At 43.8% G+C, this 20,284-nt stretch overlaps 2 protein-coding genes across 4 annotated transcripts in view; both read left to right on the top strand.

Annotated features, from left to right (window-relative positions):
* The window catches only part of TMEM201 (transmembrane protein 201), a 30,400-nt gene extending 10,358 nt beyond the window's left edge, over positions 1–20,042 (top strand). The window contains exons 6-11 of the mRNA XM_054849696.1: positions 98–301; positions 10,782–10,999; positions 13,407–13,478; positions 14,358–14,648; positions 15,145–15,276; positions 15,728–20,042. Coding sequence (XP_054705671.1) covers positions 98–301; positions 10,782–10,999; positions 13,407–13,478; positions 14,358–14,648; positions 15,145–15,276; positions 15,728–15,825 — 1,015 coding nt within the window. The 3' untranslated portion in view covers positions 15,826–20,042. The remainder of the gene's footprint in view (positions 1–97; positions 302–10,781; positions 11,000–13,406; positions 13,479–14,357; positions 14,649–15,144; positions 15,277–15,727) is intronic.
* Positions 16,089–20,284, top strand: part of PIK3CD (phosphatidylinositol-4,5-bisphosphate 3-kinase catalytic subunit delta) — a 65,428-nt gene continuing 61,232 nt past the window's right edge. For all 3 annotated transcript variants that reach the window (XM_054849684.1, XM_054849681.1, XM_054849683.1), the window contains exon 1: positions 16,089–16,140. The gene's annotated coding sequence lies outside the window, so the exon portion shown is untranslated. The remainder of the gene's footprint in view (positions 16,141–20,284) is intronic.

Below are 20,284 nucleotides of genomic sequence, written 5' to 3'. Positions count from 1 at the left end.
CTCCCCACCTTCCTTCTCCTTCCTCAGGACCCAAGAGGGTTCATCGGTGTTTAAACTCTTACCATGTGTCTTGTTTGGTTTCTTTTTGGCATTGCAGGCTCCGGAGAATTGATGCGTTTGCTTCAGTCTTGTGGTTCGTAGTGATGAGTCTGCATTTAGCTGAGAGGTACCTGAAGACAGAAACACCCAACTGGCTAGACACAGCCAAATTTGGCACCACATCCCTGTGCTGCTTGGTGGGCTTCACCGCAGCAGTGGCCACACGGAAATCAACGGGCCATCGGAGATACCGGCCCCGAAGGTCAGAGCCAGAGCAGTGACGCTGGGGGAAGGAGGAAAAAAAGCCTTGTGAACTCCTTGCAACTGGTGCTTCTCTCTCCTCTTTTTATTTTCCCTTCCTCTGGTTCTTTTTTTTTTTTTTTAATTAGATAAGCAGTGAAGATCTTTTCTTCCTTTATATTTTTTTTTTCTTTTTTCCCATCCTTGCTTCCCACTGTGCTAGCTGCTTGGAGCATTTCCACTGCTGGTGCTAGCCATGGAAGCTACTCCTGCTGCCTCCATTCTCCCTTCCTCCTGAATCCTACGTCAGCAGTGCAAATATCCAACTTCCCCAAAGCCAATTCTTCCAGCAGCTGCTTCACAAACTGCTCCATAAACGCAGCCTCTTCCCCATTCTGCTCCTCCAGCCAAAGAGATTCTGGCTTCTTCTGTCCTTCGGTTCTTCTCACTGCCTGTCCATCCTTAGCCAGTCACAGAGGAATCCTCTGCCTTGATGCTCCATGGGGCCCAGGCCACCTTCAGTTTTCTAATGGTGCTGGTCATTTTAATTTTGAACTGATGGGAACTTGCCTCTGGATTCCGAGTCCTCGTAATGTGTGCTGTAGTAACCCTGCATGGTGTACAGGCATGCGAGGAGGGGACCACACGTAGTCCATAACCTGGTGGTTCTTGCCTTCCACTGTGTAGCATCACTTAACTGCATGCTCTCTCACTCTGCCTTTCTCCTATGACTCCTATTTTAAATGGAGAGGCGTCCTTAAGTGCTTTTGACTGGAAATTCAATAATTTATTTAAAAGGGTGCTTTAAAAGGTTATGTAGCTCAGGGTGTCTTGATTGAATATCTGAAAGTATTCAGCTGTTTTAGGCTAAATTTTCAAATCTACCAGTGGCTGTTGATTTCAATGCCGATTTTCTTTGGGTTTTTTACCTACCTGCCACTCCCCAAGGAACATCTGTGTAAAAGCACAACTGGATAAAAATGCATATGTTCCTCCACTCATGTAGCCTTAGAAAGAGAAGAAATATGGGACTAACAAGCTCATGCTATGGTATATGGACAGCTTTCATTGTACATCACTACCTATTCAGTCAATGTTTTCCTTATTGTTGAGAACACAGATTAGGAGAATGTGCTATAGGAAGGGGTGGGACCGCATGGCAATAGAGATTAATTTTTCTTGGTACTTGGAGGGGTTCTTTTTTGAAGTGTGGCATTGGTGCTAATGCTGCTGAAGAAAGGGGCTGGGAAATTGTGACTTTGCCTGTCAGTCCTCTGCTAAAAGCTGGGGTAACTGGTTATTACTGTGTGGGGAGGAAGGAGCTTTCAGCTGCTTGGGTTTTTGTAGGATTAACTTGTTGGGGCCTCTTAGGATAAGCAGTCTGATTATCCTGCGCTGTTTTTTTGCAAGGCACTCCACTGAGTTTTTCATCCAGATTTGGGTCTTTCAAGAGGAAATAGCATTGTTGCAGAAGATCTGCTATTTTCTTCTGTTCAGAATAGCACAATGGAACTTGCCACACTAATCACAGAATGGTTTATGTTGGAAGGGACCTTAAAGCCATCTAGTTCCAGCCCGCTGCCATGGGCAGGGACACCCTCCACTAGACCAGGTTGCCCAAAGCCCCATCCAACCTGGCCTTGAACACTGCCAGAGATGGGGCATAGTCTGATGTAAGTTAATTGGGTGTCTCAATCTTCCTATGTTGAAACTCTAAAATAATCAGAATGGAGCTCTCTGTGAAGTATCTGCATCTCCTGCTGAAAGATTCAGACACTAATGGATGCTGCAGATGCTGGTGAAATTATAGAAGCTTCTATAAAGGAAAGAAAACATGTATTTCATAGCTTTTCATAGTTACTGTTCTTCAAACCAGTATTCATTGTGAAAGCAGAAAAGTAGCACTAACAAAAGCTCTTATTATTCATTAACAATAAGCCAAGCTGAGTGTGTCATGGGAAGGTACAGCTCCTGGCTGAAGGACCATGTGCCTCTAACTTAACAACTGACATGGGAAGGGGACGTACAAACCTGCTTCCCATGTGTGCACTCCTTTGGAACTTTTTTCTGGTGCCTTCAGATAACAGCAATATCCACCGCCAAGCAAACAGAACACCTTTCTCCATTCTGGTGCTTGTGAATGATGCTGCTCTGAGGGTTGTTTACTTACTTGTCCACAAAAGGAATCCAGCATCTGCAAAGTCTGGTTCCGTATTCCCATCATTTATCAATCCTGACCCAAAAGGTTTGTCTTCCAGCTCACGGTCCCAGATTGTTTCTAGCTCCAGTCTCAGACTTTCAAAATGCTTAAATGATAACCATCATGTCCCATTTTCCACTGGGACACTTTATTAAATTTAGAGGATTGTTTCAAAATAAATACTACAAGAAACCACGTGACTTCATCAAAACAGGAAAAAAAGCCAGCAAAAGTGTGCAGGGTCCTCAGTGCTGGGTTAGACTTTCACAATCACTCTGGCGCCTTTTTCCTACTCTCCATTAGGAGATTTAGCAGGAAATGTTCCTTAAAAATCCAGTCTTTTTTCTGTACCTGTCAGCCTGTTGGAGCAGGGAGCAATGTTCAGGCAGACAGTAGTAAACTGGTGAAAGGACAGGCAGTGGCAGGGGGAAAAAAAGGAGGGGACAATTTTGTGTATGGATGTGCTATCACTGTCTGCTTGACTTTCCTTTGGGTGCAGTGATTGCCATAATGTTTTCACCCCTGGAAACCTCCCACTGCAGTGGGCCTTCCAACACCATTTTTCTGCAGCTCATCTGCTGTTAAAAGTGAGGTGGACGAAGCCACCTAGTGAAATGGTCACTGGAACCAAATCCAGTGCCAGCTCTGCCATTCTCTAAACAAGCTGCACAGAAGACCCAGGAAACCTTGAGCTATTATGTCCATTAACTGAAATAAGACATTTAGACTTTTTTCTTTCTCCCTTCTGCTTCAGTACTTTTAAGTTTTCCCCATGAAGTTAAATGTAGGAAAAGACTGATGTTTCTAGCTGTGATTTTTGTCTTCTGCACTTAGCTATACAAGTTGGATTGAAAGTTCCTACTAGCTTCTAGCACACAAACTTGCAACCACTTGGTGCAGCAGAGGTGAGCAGTTCCTCTTGCTTCTCTGCTGTCAAGTATGTCCAAGTGATGGGAGGAATCTCGTGTTTAGAAGGATATATTGAGACCGCTAGAAGGAGGAGGGGAGTGAGCAGCTGAAAAACTGTTAAAATGTGTGGGGACGGTCATGGTAATGTCATGCCTGATTTATAATAATAGCCTGCCTTTTTTAGTAAGAATAAAATTAATCTGTCCACATTTTCTTGCCCAGTAGCAAGGAAACTCTCAAAGGCAGTGTCTAAAGATGCTTGTCAGCCTCTTCAGATGTTTTGCTTTCACAAGCTGAAAGTTTCACTTTGTCTTGTTTCATGTGGCCTCCTAGCTCTTCTGAGCAGCTGTTTTCCTCCCTTCAAAAAAAAAAAAAAAGGCACTTTTTTTTTCTCTTTCAATTTAAACATGCCCCATCTTTGAGCTCCCTGGGGTTTGGCACCTTTTAGGATGTTTTGCTGTTAAGCGTTACGTTGTTTTCCTGAGCCTGGTCTTTTTTTCCTGTGTAGTACCGTGATGGAATGGGGAGGATGCACACTAGCTATCAGGAACAGGCAGTTGGTAGCACTGTGCGAAGGAGTGGGGTTTACACTGTGAAGCCTGAATAATACTGTTAAGAAATATTTTAGCTCTGTTTGCACAGCACGTGCACATCTATACTGAGTTTAAAATCTTTTCATCTGGGACATATGTTAACTGCAGTTGACATGCAAGCAAGAAATCCATTTGTCTTCACTTTATGCAGATTAATACAAATGAAGTATATTTACAAATTGCACTAATTTTATATGTCAGAACATCAGAAAGCTACTTCATTTTATGGCCAAGCTGTACAACTGAAACCCTGGTCTCTGTGGTGCTTTGTCCCCAAGTTGTAATTGAAGAACTCTTGGACTCATCATTGGAAAAATTTCAAAGGCAAAACAAAATGACAAAACACGTATTGAAGCGTGGTTCAATTTTAATGCCAAAGAAGCTTTTGCCTTTGCTCAGGTATCAGCTTATTTTCCCACTTCTTGGTGCCTCAGCATGTCTGTGCTGCTGCTTCTAAAAATAACAAAAAACCTCAGAGCCTCAAAACCAAACTTGCAACAATTGGATTTTTGGTTTTTTAGAGACTCTGATGCTGACAGACTCCTCTCTTTCTGCCTTTCTCACATGCTTTTGCTGATGGTAGAGAATGATTGATTTTTTTTTTTGAAGGAGAGGGAAGAAAGGAGAAAGGTGTTTTTTTTCCAGAGGTGTTCTGATTTATAAACTGCTAGCATTCAATCTATACCAATTGTGTCTCCTTAGACAATTAGGCCTGAAGAAGATAATTTATAAGTTAGCAGTGTGTTACTGTTGACTGTTTCTGGGAAAAAAAAAATAGTTAAACCACCACTGCCTTTACTGAGACTGTTCCTGCCATACCCGATTTCACTGCCAAATAGACCATCCTAAACACTATGCCATGTTGTAGGTTCCATATGGAAGGTGCTTTGCCAACTTTGCGGTTTTTTTTTTACTCGAGGTTCAGTTAGGAAATAGCTCAGCAGTTAGATATGCCATCTAACTGCCTGGTTGCTTCCCCGCCAGTGAGTCTAGCAGAAGGAAATGTATGCTGCCAGCTCAGGTTCTTCAGTGCCAGTCCAACACCTGAGCACAGTGCCACCATCCTCGTGAAGCTGAGGTGCTATTTTGTGTGACACATGGGTGTACGTTTCCTTCTGCTGAGGGGGGTAATAGCTAACAAAGGGCTGGTAACTTACTAACACGACTGACACAAAAATCATCCAGAAACACTTGATCAGTGCTTTGAGCTTCTTGTTTTCACTTAGCTGGACTCTTATTTCAGGCCACAGAGGAACATGTGGTAACCTGTGGTCACCAGATGCAGCTTTGTTGCATGTGGATTCTTCCAGCCATGCAGGCCAGAACATGCAAACATCTTAACCATATTAGAGGATTTTAGCCCAAAAGCCTCTAATTTCAGGTGCTGCTTTTTTACACTGGCCACGCGCTGGTGTCTGGACCAGAGGACTACAGAACGGAGCTGAGATGATGAAGGACTGTTAGTGGGTTTGCACGTCACTTGAAGTCAAATATGCTCCAGCCCAAAGTGGCTGACTCCGTTCTGCTCTCACAACGGCCGTGGCTGATCTGCCAACTCCAAAGCATCTTGTACCCTGCCCAGCAGAGCTGGGTGTATGAAGTGGCCAATGTGGGTTCATTAAGTGCCTTTCCCTGGACGAAATTTATGACAGCACTGTTGCTCTGCTTCAGTAGAACTGACAGAGCTGCAACATGGGACAGCGGTGCCTGTATGTCTGCCAGGCCAGTGCTTTTGTCCTTCATTTGCTGCCAGTGAGTGTGGCTGGGCATAAGAAGATGCTTGTGCTGCACTCTTAAATTTCTGAGCAACTCTGCAGACTATAGGGGGGCTAAGGGAGAACCCAGAGCTAGCAACCAAGTAAGCATCTCTGCTGCTTCTGGTCTTCCTGAATCCCTCGCTGACATCAGTGCATGCAAACTGGCGTCTTTGTGGCCCTTTACAATTCTAAAAACACTATATTTGTACCCCATTCTTTCCTTTCTATTAACTCCTCCTTTCCTACGTCTGTGCTTTGCATGCCCTCGTGAACTGAGCTTGGGTGTGTCAAAGGGTGAGGACAAGAGGGGAATATGAAAATGGTGTAGTGGTGTTTTATTTTGGCTTTATGAATATTTTTCAAGTACACTGAAATTATGTGACGCTAATAATCGTGCTTCGATACTATAGAAAGTATGTATTGATGTATTGTGGACAAATTATACTCTTATAAAAATCAATATCATTAATAGCCAGATGCTTGCTCCAGACTGACTCCACTCATGAAAGCAGGGAGGTGTGGTGTATACCTTTGTTTCAGTTTTTAAAGAGATGCTGTTGAAATTGTGTGCTGTCACATATAACCTGCGAATTCATTCCAGGTGTGCCATCACCTGCAAGTACCCTTGGGGCCTCTTTGAGCCACAGCAGATGCTCTCATATGAAAGGGGCAGTACTCAGTCCTGAAGCGTACCTTGAGACATCCCCTGTAAAGCCTCATTTGGGACCAAAGCTATCAAGGACATGGGCAGGGAAGAGGTCCTCTGAACGTTTTTTTGTCATGCCAGCGAGTCTGGATTTTTGTAGACGTGGGATGTGCATATGCACGCACCCTGACCTTTGTCCCGCCAGCTGGGAGGGAAGGCAAAGTTGATGCCAAACATCTGCCCATACTCTAGAAGGTGTTAGTGCAGGACCTGGCAGCTGCAGCATTTCCAGCTCTAATTGAACCCTCTTTTTTCATCCAAAGCAGGGCAGCATGTAGGAGAACAGAATTCTTAAGTCTTGGCAGCTAAAGTTCCTAGCTTTCTAAGTCACATATCAAAATCTTAATGTGTCTGAGACCTGTGCCCTTTTTTAGCATTATTGTCCCCTCTCTGTGTGTCTGATTTTTATTCACTATATTGCTCTTTACTCCTGATCTGTCAACTTGGCCAGAGGCACAGGTTATGGCACTGACTGATGTGATGCAGCAGACCAGACAAGTGACTGCATGTCACAGAAACTTGCTTATCTCACAGCCAGCAGTAAGCAAGCTAAATTAGCTATATCATAGCTAAATTATGATGGGACCTTAAGTCCAGAGGAAATGTTTTACCCCATGACTGACACGTGGTTCCCTGGGTGTCCCCAAGCTGATGAAGCTGGGCACAAACAGCAAGCTGCCTGACTGTGACTGCATGTTACCTTCTTTCTTCATGTACTGAATTATCTGACAGTAGGAGTGGGTCCACCTGCAGCCCTGTAGTCTGACCTGACCCATGCTCTCCCATGTCTGTCTCTATCCCGGGGGTGGTGCAGCATCTCTGGTTAAAATGTGAATTAAAAAGGCGCACACATATGGTGATGTCTTTGGATAAGAGGGAGGACAGAGGAGGGGAGGCTCTGCTGGCAGGAGGTGTTTCTTCAGGACAGTGTACAGTCCCGTTCCATGTAATGCTCTTCTTTAACCTTCTATTTATTTATTTTTAAAGTATCTGTGTAGCAGAGTTGTGCCCAACTGTCTAGTAATGCTGTGATCAATGTAAACACTAATTAAGGTACCCAATTTTTGATGTTCACAATACCAAGTTCTGAAATAAACGGCTTCCGGGCCCTGACTAATTCCACAAACTGTCTGACTCCAGAGCCTTTTTTTTTAATTTTTTTTTTTTCTTCCCTTCTTCCTTTTTTGGTTACTTTTTCACTGTTACCAGACCCGCTATCACGTGCACAAATGGCTTGGAGCAATGTGGTAGTCTGAGACACAGCTGGACTGCTCCATTCCGGGGCTGTGATGTGGCTGCTTCCTGCCTTGTGATCCTCTTGATCTCCTCACCTTTTTTCATCTGCTTCTGAAAGAAGTTTTAGTTCAGCTGACTATTCTCAGGCATGAAGTACATTCCCATGACAGCACCATCATTTTAGCAGCATCTAGCCCTCTTGACATAACAGTGGCAAACACTAAAGAGAAGAGCACAAAGAAACAGGATTTTTGCATGTTGCAGGAATTTACTTTGTTCAGAGCAGATCAATATTTAAGCCATTCTTTGGTCAGCACTCAGTCCAAAGGCATTAATATGTTATGCTTAAAATTCTTCAGCTCTTCTTTGCTAACCAGAAAAATTCCCTTTTCTGGATGGTGCAAGACAAACGCTTCATCAGCTGTCCAGAGGATCTGACTGCACTAACTTGGTGGGGTTGAGAAGTGGGCCTGTTGGGCAGCAGAGCCCGTGGAAGTCTGATCCAAAAAAGTTAACAATCCCAGGAAAGAGATTGTGGTTATGAGTGATAAATGATTGTATTATCTTCCACCCCGTTAAGTGAAAAACTGCCAAAAGCCAGTAAGCCAGATAAGTTGTTTTCCACTGCAGCAAGTTGTGTAAAGTTGGATTCTTTAGCCCAAAGATACAAAAGGTGCAAAGTTAGGAAAAAAGAGCTGTGTTGTTCACAGGCGATGCTCAGATTCAGCCCTTCACAGACATGACACAGTGAGTGGTAGGTATCACTCTTTCTGGTTTGATTCATATCATAGTCCTGAGCTGCACTTCTAATTTCATTTCCCATTCGTTTTCTCTTACAAAGCTGAGATGGACATGTACATCTGCTATTTACATCTCTATGTGTGGCGGGGCAAATGTGTATATGTGTGTGCACTAAAGGACTCTGCAGGTTTGCGAAGCATGACACCCTTCCAGGTCCTCTGTAACCTGAAGAGGTTGGGCAGTTTCTGCTGCAAGACTGACGAGTTCCTTGCCGCTGTTAAAGGCATGTCCTGCTTGCAAGCACCAGGAAGCTGTTTGGCTCAGATGTTGTTCAGCCTGATTAAGCTGGTCGGGATTGTTGATGTCTGCCTCGTACTAGCAGATAAGTAGTTTTATAAGATATTTTAAATTGTAATCTTTAGACTGCTTCTTCTGGACATGCTAGCACTGCATAATATTGCTGCATCACCTCTTTAATCTCCAAGAGAGAAGGGCACATGCATAAATCACCTCACAGCGCAAGATTGAGATACGTATATGCCTTCACGCTGATTTACTACTGGCTTTCCTCTGACAGAAGAAAAGCCATGTTGCTGCTCTCATCTGTCTCTGTTTTCATCAGAAGTGAGATTAAACTTCCAGATGTCACAGCTTGATTGTATGCTGCAAAGTCTGATATCTCCACTTTAAAATATATACACTTCATACTTTGTTAGTACTTTATCACGACTCATTTGACAAGTGTATTACCGATTTCTAACTAAACAAAAATCTTACAGGAGATCCTTGAGAGATCTTGTTCATATTCTAGACTTTCTTTCATGTATTTTATTCAACCGTTAATACAAAATTCCTATATTTTCAACATTGCAACCTTCTTTGAATGCTCACTTTGATGGTATGAGGACACAAGTGAGACTTCAAAGCTGATTCCACGTTTCTGATGCAATGTAGTCAACTAAATCGTACACAGAAATTAAGATTGGTATGTGATTGTGAGGAGGAATAGAAAGAAGAAAAAAGTAGGAGTAAGTTTTTCACAGATTGTTCAGCTTAGGTTGATTTTTAAATTTTAAACCACTGCAGAGGTAGGTGATGAAATGGGGGTATCAGAAATTAATTGCATAGTTTATTTGCATATAGTAATTGAGTGTGAAATACTGTGGCAGTGCTAGCTGCAAAAACTAAACTACAAAGGACTCTCATACAGTTATTTTACCAGTGGAATAGAAGTCAGTTTGTCTGTAGTACTTAAAAATCAAGCTAGCTTGTACAGCTACCCTGAGTATGTTTTATCCATTATCTCTTGTCTTGTGTTCTCAAGCTGGACACGCTGTTCTGCAGCTCCCCTTGCTCACTTGGAAAGAACCCATTGAAAGAAAACATCTTACAGACCTAGGAATATAATTGCTATTATTATTGCCAATTTAATTTTTTTCCAGGCACTGTAATAGTGATTGTTTTTTACGCACTAGAAGCAAGACGCTTCCTGGAGTATATGCTACAGGAGCACAGTTCCCTCTGAATGGCTATGCTAGTACATATTTGTGACTCATTATGATATGCAGAGAAAGGAAAATGTAATGGTTTAGGCCTGAATTTAGGATTGGAAAATCCAGGTTTGGGTCTCTCTCCTATCATAGGATTTTTACGTGACTCAACAAGTCGCTTCACTTCTTTTTGCTTCTCTTTCCCACCTGTAAAATGAGGGTACCGAATCTTCATTATCTCACAGAAGTATAGTAAAGGCAAATGTATTAGAGAGGTTTGAATGTTAGTTTTAAAACGGAGCTCTTGTGCCTAAATCTTTATCTAGGTACCCATACAAATAATTTTCTCTATACTGGCATCAGAGGTAAGATGTTGATTCTGGTTTGTAAAGACAAAACAACTAGTAGGTAACTGCTTACTTCCCACAGTCATGATATTTCTAAGCATGTTGTTTGCATGTGCACATAACAAAGACAAGATGTACTCTATTGTTGGTCCTATGTTTATCTGGACTTTGTAAAGCATTCTGGTGGTCTCTGGGTAATTTTCTCATCCAGAGTGAGAACCAAGGTACTATGCCTACATGCACCTGAGTTCCTAAACTGTTCCACCGTTTTTTCCACCCTGTATTTTGGGACAGGTTGGTGCACAATAATTTAAGTAAGGTTGAGCAGTTCTTCCTTCCCCAGTTTCAAAGGAGTAAGGAACAGTCCAGTAAACTGTTAAGCATTCTGCATCTTGTATTCCTGCACTGAAAAATTAGTATAAACCTGATAACAAAGTAAGCATTCACGCAAGAAGTACAACTGAGAGAGGGAGATACTGGAATGTACTCATTGCTCAATGTCTGTCACGTGTGTCATTTGCAGGTACCTTTCTGGGGATTCGATTACTCTCTTTCCCAGCGGCACTGGCACTGGCTTCCCTTCCTCTGCTACGTCTCTCTTTGTCCCAACACCACCAAGTATTCTCCAGCTGACGAACCAACAGCTCTTCAGATCCCCACGCAGAACAACTTCTTCCTCTCTTCCTGGTCGTCTCAACAGGGCGCTCTCACTGGGTACCATCCCCTCCTTGGCCAGAGCAGGTAAGTATGCTTGAAACTTTCTGGCCAAATGGAAGTGACAATGGTGTGGTACGATGCTTCAGAAGGAAATGGGCTGTGAGTTATCCACGTTATAGTCCTGTTTAGGTGTTGTTGCTCCTGTGGCACAGGAGTGTATCCAGCATTGGTAATTTGATTTTTAGCATTAAGAAATTATGCAGCATAGCATTGCCATCTTGGTGAAACAAAAAGTCTCACTGAGTGCTTGCCTGCTGTGGCTTTACTGAAATCCAGAGGCTTCTCCAGGAGTTCATGGCAGTATGGCACAAGGCCATGTGTGGGAGAGAGACAGAAAGAGCAGTTAGACATGGTAATGGAGAAAAGCAGCTTTTGGAAGTCATTGGGAGCATTAGGATAACCGATCTGGCAAGAGCGATCGCTCCATTCCTTCTAGCTGCTTTGTGTAGTTTGCTTTTGTTGCTACAGCTGAAGGGAGCAGAGCTGCAGGCAGGTTCTTCCCTCAGTCTGGATTTGATACGCATTAGCACAACTACTGAAGCTGCTTTAGAGACCCCATTTCCTTTTGTTTTTAAGGGCCCTGTGTGATCTAGGAAAGATTTATAGGCCTAAGGAAAGACTCCCTCCCAGTAACTCAATGAACCCTCAGTTTTGCTGTGCTTGAAACTAACAGATGGGAAACAGCATTCAAATGCTATTCTCTATCCAAGGAAAGCTAAGCTTTCCCGTGTCACTAACTGATTACCAGAAGGTCAGAGGCCAAAACGTGGCAGTTTTTAGAATAACACTGCAGCAAAGAGAGCAGTCTTGCTGGGATTTTTTAGTTCATTCGACGTTTCTGTGGCTCACGCTGCCATCAGTTTTGCCAGATCCACAAAAAGCAAGAGCAAGACCAGCCATGCAAACCTCTCAGCAGCATGGCAGCTCTTGGCAAGGCCTTCACCTTCCTAGTTACCTCACTGCCACCGGAAGGGCAGCGGGTGGCTGGGATTCCCTCGCGTGCTAAACCACCCTTGCGAGATCTGTGCTTTCTTTTGCTAAGGTGCAAAGCCAGGCAGGCTGGAGAGGGCATGCTGTCAGGGCTGAATATTTTTCGCAGACAGCAAGTTTTCAACTTCCAAAGCTGTTTGCCTATCATTATGTAAATCAAGTACCTAAGCTCTGAGGTTTCATCTGTAGCACTTCTTTTTTCCTGACTTCAGGACTTTTAATTGTTTGGGTTTTTTTCTGCCTCATTATTACAGCTACATGGGAATTCATCTCACCCTATGATCTATCCGTAAGGCTCTTTTCGTGAGAAAAGGATACAATCGTATCATCACCTTCTTTCTTTTAAAGTAGAAGCAAGCCAGGCTGTGATAGAGTCACAGGGTCAATAATCTGAACCTGATGTTGTATTCAGAAGCTGTCTAGCAGCTTTGCTAGGAGCAGGTGAAGAAGTTACCATCCTTCTGTTGCTACCTTCACAGCAACTAAATTGTGTGCACACTCATCATCTGCTTCTATGCAACATTAGATAGATAATTATAAACCAGTTCTGCAGTGACAGAGTCCACTGGCACAGAGGCAGAAGGCAGCAGGTAGATATACCATAGCCTGGCTGTGGTCTCCAGGTCTTGGTTTCCTCTGGCAGTCAGACAATTTGCAGATCTACTGCTTGTAAACTTTTGTCTTTTAACCTGGTACTGGAGAGGAGCAGTTGCACACAGTAATGAACCAGCAGGGCAGTTTTGTGTGCACTTGTTTTAAAAGCTAGAGATAGTCTGCTATTATTTGAAATCAGAGGAAAGGTTTTCTTGAGAAGTATGGTCTTGAAGATGAAGACTCCCAGAGTGGTGCCCAGTGAACAGGACTGTGTCTGCACTATGGGGCAGAATCCTTTCCAAGTGTCGTTTGACCTGTAAGTCTCCCTGCAAGCTTAGCTCTTTTCTTCCTTCTGCCCTTTCATAGCTTCTCCTTAAGCCTTTCCTGAAACATCAGCTTTCACTGTCCCTTGAAGCCAAACTGCAGCTCAGAGCAGGACAAAGGTCCTGGTGAGCTGTGTCAGATATCCCGAGCTCCTGAGGCTTAACAGCAGATCAGAGCAGCAGTGGTGTTGTGAACCTGCAGAGCCTTCTGGACCCAGTATAGGCTAGGGAAAGAAGGGGCCCACTAAAAAAATGTAGACTCTTCATTTCGTGTTTTGAGGGAGGATGTCTTATTTTGGTTTTGGAGCCTGCTGGACAGATCGATTCTGCTGCAGCTGGGGAAAAGTGGATTATTCTGATGCTGGCACATAGCCTAACCCAGGAAAACAAGGACATTTTTCCTTCCTGCATTTACCACCCGTCCCCTTGAGAATGATGACAGGATGATGCAGTTACGTTTCTGAAGGATCGACCTCTAGCAGCTGAGCCAGCTGGGTTCAAACGGTTTCATTTTTGCTTTTTAGATTCTGGCTACTTGTTCAGTGGAAGTCGACCAGCCTCGCAGTCTTCTCAGTCCAAGGAATCTCCCACATCAGGTAATGCACTAGGCCTTCCAGAGCAACTGTCTTTGCAGGATTTGCAGCAAGTGGGTTGAAACACACGATCCAAGTTTAATTCTTTCCTCCCTGCTCACGTCGCAGTGAAAATGTCAGGTTTGCTGTTAGAAATGCTGCAGAGACCGTTCCAGCTAGGAGTGGGATTACATTAATATAAGGTGCTGTATGTGTGGGATGTCCTCCTCCCTGGGAGAGCTCACAGTGAAATCAGTGAGACAAAGCAAGGATCCCTTCCCTGCTCTACAGCTGAGTTGAGATTGCTTTGATAGGAGACTTTAAACTGTTCCTAGGGCAGCTCTTTTGTTTCATTTCCCTCTCCCAACCCAAGAAACTGCTAATTTGGCTAGCCTGTTTGCTCTGCCCTTTTGCTCCCATGTCCTCCAGCGACCTGTCTGTGGCCCTCCTGACCCCAAATGAATCCTTTGGCTCTTTGTGCTGCTTAAGTGTTTGCTGCTGGAAATGCAGTCACAGCCTGGGTTAATGCCGGTGTGCAGACCTCCTCACATCCTGATAACCATTCCCAACAGCCTTCAAAGGGCATGCCAGGATGGTTAATTTACCTGCAAAACAGCACGTGTAATGCAGGCTCTCCTGAATGGACTCAGCTGAGCAGAGAGAAAGCTCACCCGGCTCTCGATAGACCTACCTCTAGTCTAAGTCATTCTTGAGTGTACCAAAGTGCACATGGAATTTCTTCATGTTTTGCAGTGTGGGAACTTGAATGAATAAAGAATTTTAGTACAAGATATGTTGGACATTTGCAACTCCCGTTCCCTTTTCTTGTAGAATTGTTAAAGAAAACTGTGCCTACTGTATTTGGATCTCATTATTTTCTCTTTGGGGATGCTTCCATTTCAGAGCACTTCTCCCTGCTGTCAGGCAGCTGTGCGCCCTCCCGCATCCCTTCTCCAGCACCATCGGTGGCTGGCTCTGTGACCTCCAGCTCCGGTTCCTTGCGGTACCGCCGGCCACTCATCAGCCCTGCCCGCCTGAACCTGAAAGGACAGAAGCTGCTGCTTTTTCCATCTCAGAATGAGGGTCTGCTCACCCCAACTAGCTCAGAGGAGCACACCCACTCAGACAGCAACATCTTCACCACTGAGTTGTCCTCCTTTCCAAAGAAGAACCTCGGGGAGCGAGGAATGCATGGTATGCTGGCGCAACTTGCTGCACTCCTGGAAATGCATTTGTAGGAAGGAGTTGGCTTGCAGGCAAAGCCGTGCATCACCTAGGCCACACAACAGATGGCGAACCTTCAGGAAAAACCCAGGTGGTGATGACTGTTAGGCTATCAAAACTCCCTTAAGAATCCACTGGCCTGGAGGGCCTCTTGTCTGCCAAAACAGATGTCCTTTTCTCACTTAGTGGGGCCCCAGGGATACAACTGCCGCTCCCCTTGTTTGGATAACTCCTTTAACCACGGATGTGGTGACGCTGATATGGAAAGTGTCCGAGACAAACATGCAGGCAACTTCTGCTGCACAGCAGTGAAATGTGCCTTTTGTTTCCAGTTGCTGTCCTCAATCCTTTCATGATTTTACCAAGCAACCATTCATTACTTAAGTCTAGCTTTAGTCTGGTAACTTCTGCTACTTTTGCCTTCCACTGGTGCCTTCTGAATTTTCATATCTTTTTCTCCTTGCAGATATGAGATCTGCTGTGGAAGGCGGGAGTATTTGCAGCGATAATTCCATCAAAAAGGAGGATCACTCATCACACTCATCTACCTGTGTGGTAGACACAACTACCAAAGGGGAAGATTTGGCAGGCTGGAGAGGTAGGTGCAAGTTATGCGAGTGCTTCATGTTTGTATGAGCATTTCTGTGAGGGTCACTGAGATCTTTCCAGTGCTGTAGTAGTGATCTGATCTTGAGATCAAATAAATTAGTAGCAAAATGGATCTTCTGCCTGCTGTTCTAAGACCTTAATAAGGTTATTTCTGTTCTTTGGACTTTTTGAAAAATACTGACAGAGTGCTAAACTGAGACAGAAGGAAAGGGATGGGGGTGCAGGTGTTGGGAAGAGCAATGAGATTAAAATAGAACCAAAGAGAGCAGTGGAATCTTTCCTGACAGGAAAAGTGCTTCAGCAATTTCTGCCTATGGTGAAAACACTGGGCAAAGAGAGAGAAAGAGCACAACGTATGTTCACTGTTCTTTATCTCATCAATTCTTTAATATCTCTTTCTACTATTCCCTTTTTTCTTTGTGTTGTTCTCTTCTACTAAGGTCATTTTGGTAACTCCACTCTCCGAGGTCTGCTAGCCGTGAGTCTGACTCTCAATGCTATCTTCACATCAGCCTATGTCTACCGGAGCCTGCGTTGATTTGTGCCAACACTCCCTTTCTTTCTGGTTCCACCTGCTTCTGAGGAGACAAGAAGAATTCAACCACGGCTTCATGTCTAATGGCCGTGCCACTGGTGCATGCTGTTTTTAAAAAAAACTACTGTATGCTCAACTGTCATGACAAGGAACCTAGGTAGCTGCTGCCATCACTTCCAGGTAGAACATATCACAGGATTGTCTCTGGAGGTGGCAGGCAGAATTCCCAGAAAGCTCCAGTTCAAAGCAAGAGGCCAGTCAAACGGCCCATGCACTTTCTTTCAAAGGAACTGACCTGAGACACAAGCCTGAAAATGTGTAAGCTATGTTTTTAGGAACCTATCCCCAACTCTTCTTTCTGACATACTAACCTCATGGTGATGGTGCTGGTAAAATGAGGAGAATTAGGACAAATGAGCTGGAGAAGAGGGATGGCTTAGTAGCTGGTGCTGGGCTTTGGCTACTGTAACAGCATTCCCAGTGGTTCCTCTTCTCTCTTCCCTTTGGCACTCTCCTCTAAATTATCAGTGAATTTTCTTTAGTTGCCTTAAGCTTGCCTAAGCACATGGGTGACCTTGGCTGTTCTGTCATATTCTTGCATCTTATATGTCCATGTGCTTCCACCTGGGCTGTGCCCTGAGGCCACTGTCACCTGTGGCCACTCTGGTCATGCTGGTTCTCAGAAACTGCTGTCTGTACATACCTTCGACCAGCACTGTTGCTGTAGGTATGCACAAACTCCAGACAAACATCCCTCCCGTTGTGGTTTGCATTAGAAAGAGGAAGCCTGCGCTTTGCTCTACCCAGGAGGCATTAATTCTGTTGCAAATAATTCTGTAATAAGAAAGGATCCCCATGTGATTTGCACCACAGTCAAAGGGCTTCAGCTCACAGCTCTGCTGGTGTTTTCACTGAAGCGGCGAGTGGCATAGCTTGTTCTTGCTGTAAATCACACAAATCTGTTCTATTAGAAGATACGTGAGGAGCTGTTTGATTGTATACACTTATCCAGAAACCTGATGCCTCAATCTGATATTGGGATTTGCTAAGTAACCATTTAAGATATTTCTTGCTTAGTTAAATGCCAAGGTGCTCTCAGTGAGAAATGCCAAACCTGCTTCTGGACATTTCAGCCTTCTGAATAGATTCTTCTTTTCTAACCCAAAGGAAGTAGCCCTAGATTTTCAAAAGCAGTTTAGAATTTGGGCACTTCTGCTTTTGGGCCAGTCTTCAGCATTGCTTAGAATTCAGGGGCCATTTAGAGTGTTGTGCTGAATACCCAACATCATTTAGTACATCTTAGGGGAAAAAAAAATCTTGACCTTTATGTTTTGATTCTTAAATCCCAAGTCCAGAGAGAAGATTTACCAACGTCTCAAGGATACCTGGTGAAAAGAGAGCCAACTGACATTAGCTATGTATTTCCTGAAGCAGGACTGACTCTATTAATAGACAGTTTTTCTATAGTCTCTTCCTTTGGGCTCCTTTACCTCAAACTTCTCTTTCCTCTCTCTCACCCCATTGTCCTGTGTTTGCATCTTGAATTACAGCACTGTGCTTACTGTGTCTTTTCCTCCCTTTCAGTTCTGCTGCTGTTCCCTCTATTGTACTCTTGCATGTGCACAGAAACAAAGTGTATCTCTGCTGGTAATTCTCTCCTCTGAGTCTGAAATTCACACCTCGGAGTGATAATCACCTTTCCTTTCACTTCATTTTTTTTTTCTTGCATGTTTTAATTTGAGTTCCTACCACAGCCTCACTTAGTACATCATGTGAGTGATAGCCAGACTCTAATCAGCATGCTATACAACAGATTAAATGGGGCTTTACTGCTGGCGATTCAGGCACTGAAAAATTAAGCCTCTCTCTGTCTCTTCCATTTCTTCCTGCGTTGTTTTAGCAGCCTACTTCCAGCCGCTGCTCCCCATCCTCCCCTGTTAGCGAGGCCTGCTCGTTGCCTACTCTGCATCTTGCAGGCAGAGGACAGACCTCTGCCCACACGTGCTGATCTGAGAGGCTGTGGTGATGTCATTCCTGGCTCTGCCTCTTCAGAGTGTTGGCCAAGGGCTGCACCGCCAGCACGTCCTATACAAAAGCCTAGATCCAGGATGGAGAGCTGCAGCGGAAAGATGTGCTGCAGGTTGATGATTAATTCTTTTGTAACTTGCATGAATTGCTACTTGTAGCTGAACCTGACCCATAATCTTGCTGTTCAGACATTTTCATCCCTTTTATAGACTTCTGCAGGCTCACTTGAGCATGTGTATAGGCAAGATGCTAGCAGACCAACTTACAAGCTTCTATTTAGACCTCTGCTGTTTGAGTTTGATGATGTCCTGGTGCAGTGTGTGGCATCCCATTCATGGATCCTTGTCCGACTTCCAGCATACCCAGGGGCCTCCTATGCAGAGACAAGCCTGCCAGAGAATACTGTGGCTTTGCTTGTCTTTATTATGCCAACAGATGTGCACTGTGACTTCCTGTATGCAAACTTTCCACTTTCACCTCCCAGTCAGCGCTGAGTTTTACCATCGCACTCACCTGGAGTCCAAGTTGGTCTCTTGTCTCTACCAGATTGCAATACAAATTTTCTCCTCCTTTCCGGCAACCCAGGAGCTGCGGCCTCTCAACACACCTCTTCTTGCCCATATTCCAGAACAGGAACACTTTAACCTGTCACTGCGCTTCTGAATCTGCTCACTGAAACTGTTCTTGGAAGGGTATTTGGTGACCTTGTCCAAAGCAATATAAAGACTTTGGATTTTAGTGCTGAAGAGGGAAGACAACCAACTTTTTCATTCTGGTGCTAGAACACTCTCCAGTGGTGCTTTCACGGTTGTGAAGCCTTCGCTTGAATCGTACACACGAGTATACGTGTGTGTGTGTGTATCTGCGTGTGCATGCATTATGTATAAAAACATTTGGAGGGTTTCTTCATTTCAAAATATCTGAGCCCACATTTGTCTTTATATTGTTGGCCTTAATCTAGCTCTTAGATACCGTGTCTATCTTGCTGCTGTTTTCTATAGGAAGCTGGTTTGGAGGAGACAAAAGATTATCTGGTTTCCCTGTAAAAATCTTTGTGACTGATGATATTGATCTTCATACAGTGTTGTTCAGGGGCGAGATTTTATTTTTCTAATATTTTTCCTACTGTAAAACCTGTTGGAATGTATGGAATGGAAAAAGATCTTTACAAAATGGTCTGATAAATATTTGAGCATTACTTAATACCAACAATTAATGATCAGGTGGGATAAAAATGAGCTCCATTTCCAGACCTTTTCCATTACCTACCTTCCCTGGAAAACACCCAGGTACTACTTCTTTGGATATGGGCTTGTTAGGCATGTTCTGAGACCTTGCAAGAGAATTTCGATGGTTTTGCTGTTCCAAATTAGGAAGAATTTGGATTATAGAGTCTGGTTCCAGTTCTGCAGTCTGGGTAGTTTGGCAGATGTGACAAATATTATGCACATATCTACTTGATGGGATAGAAAGAATTGGTAGAAGGAGTTGCTGATTTCTGAAGGTCACCATATCTTTTTACATAAAATCTTAGATATGAAATTGGTCACTATGGCAATGTGGGAAAAAAACTAGTTACTGGCATATGTAGGCCAGACTCACTGAATTTTAGGCTGTCTGCTCAAGCAGCAAATTTAGCCCATGAATGTTTTATTCCCACTCCCTCTTTGTGGGTGATGGGAACATCTGTAAAACTGCTGAACTGACTGGGTTCCTTCAAACGGGGCAGCTGGAACCAAGGGCTTGCGTTGCCTGTGGATGCTGCTATATTTTTTCTTCCAAGCACCATTCCTGGAAATAACGATGGTCTTAACCTCTCTCATGGACATTTGTTAAAAGGCTAGAAAGGGCCAATGTGGCCAACACTTTTGTCTGTTTGTTTGTTTTTAAATACACGTTGCATCCAGAAATTATCATCACTGTGTCCTGTGGTGGGAGTAAGGGACAGAGTACTTTTGGGTGGAGTGGGTATCTAGAGAGGGTGAGCAGGACAATTTTGAGTCCTAAACCTTATTTCCTGTGAAAGAAATACTGTATGTCATGTGTGTATACTTGTTTGGGGAGTTCTAACACTGTACAGTTTAGTTAAATGCGCTCCAAGGGAGGAGAAGCTGTTCCTCAGAGGTTTTTAGTTCATGCTTTGTGTTTAAAGAGGAATATTTTTCTTTAAAAAATAAAAACGGATAAGTTTTCACCTTAGTGTGATTCTTTTTCTTGGGGAGCTGAATATTTTTGGGGGAAAGGGAGACAGTATTTGTGCTTGTGTGTGTGTATGGTCAAATTAACTTTGATTTCACTCTTTTAGAGCTAGCAAGAACTAAGAGAAAGCACAAAGCTTTGTGAGCTTCCTCAAAGCAAGGAGAAGCTCATGACCATGATTTGGAGATGGAAGTGGAAGGGGAAGTACATTGTTATGCTTTGAAGGCTTTCCATC

This window comes from Grus americana, chromosome 21 (assembly GCF_028858705.1).
Source record: "Grus americana isolate bGruAme1 chromosome 21, bGruAme1.mat, whole genome shotgun sequence".
Lineage (NCBI taxonomy): Eukaryota > Metazoa > Chordata > Aves > Gruiformes > Gruidae > Grus > Grus americana.
The sequence above is the reverse complement of the archived record's forward strand: the minus strand, read 5'-3'. Positions and strand labels throughout refer to the sequence as shown.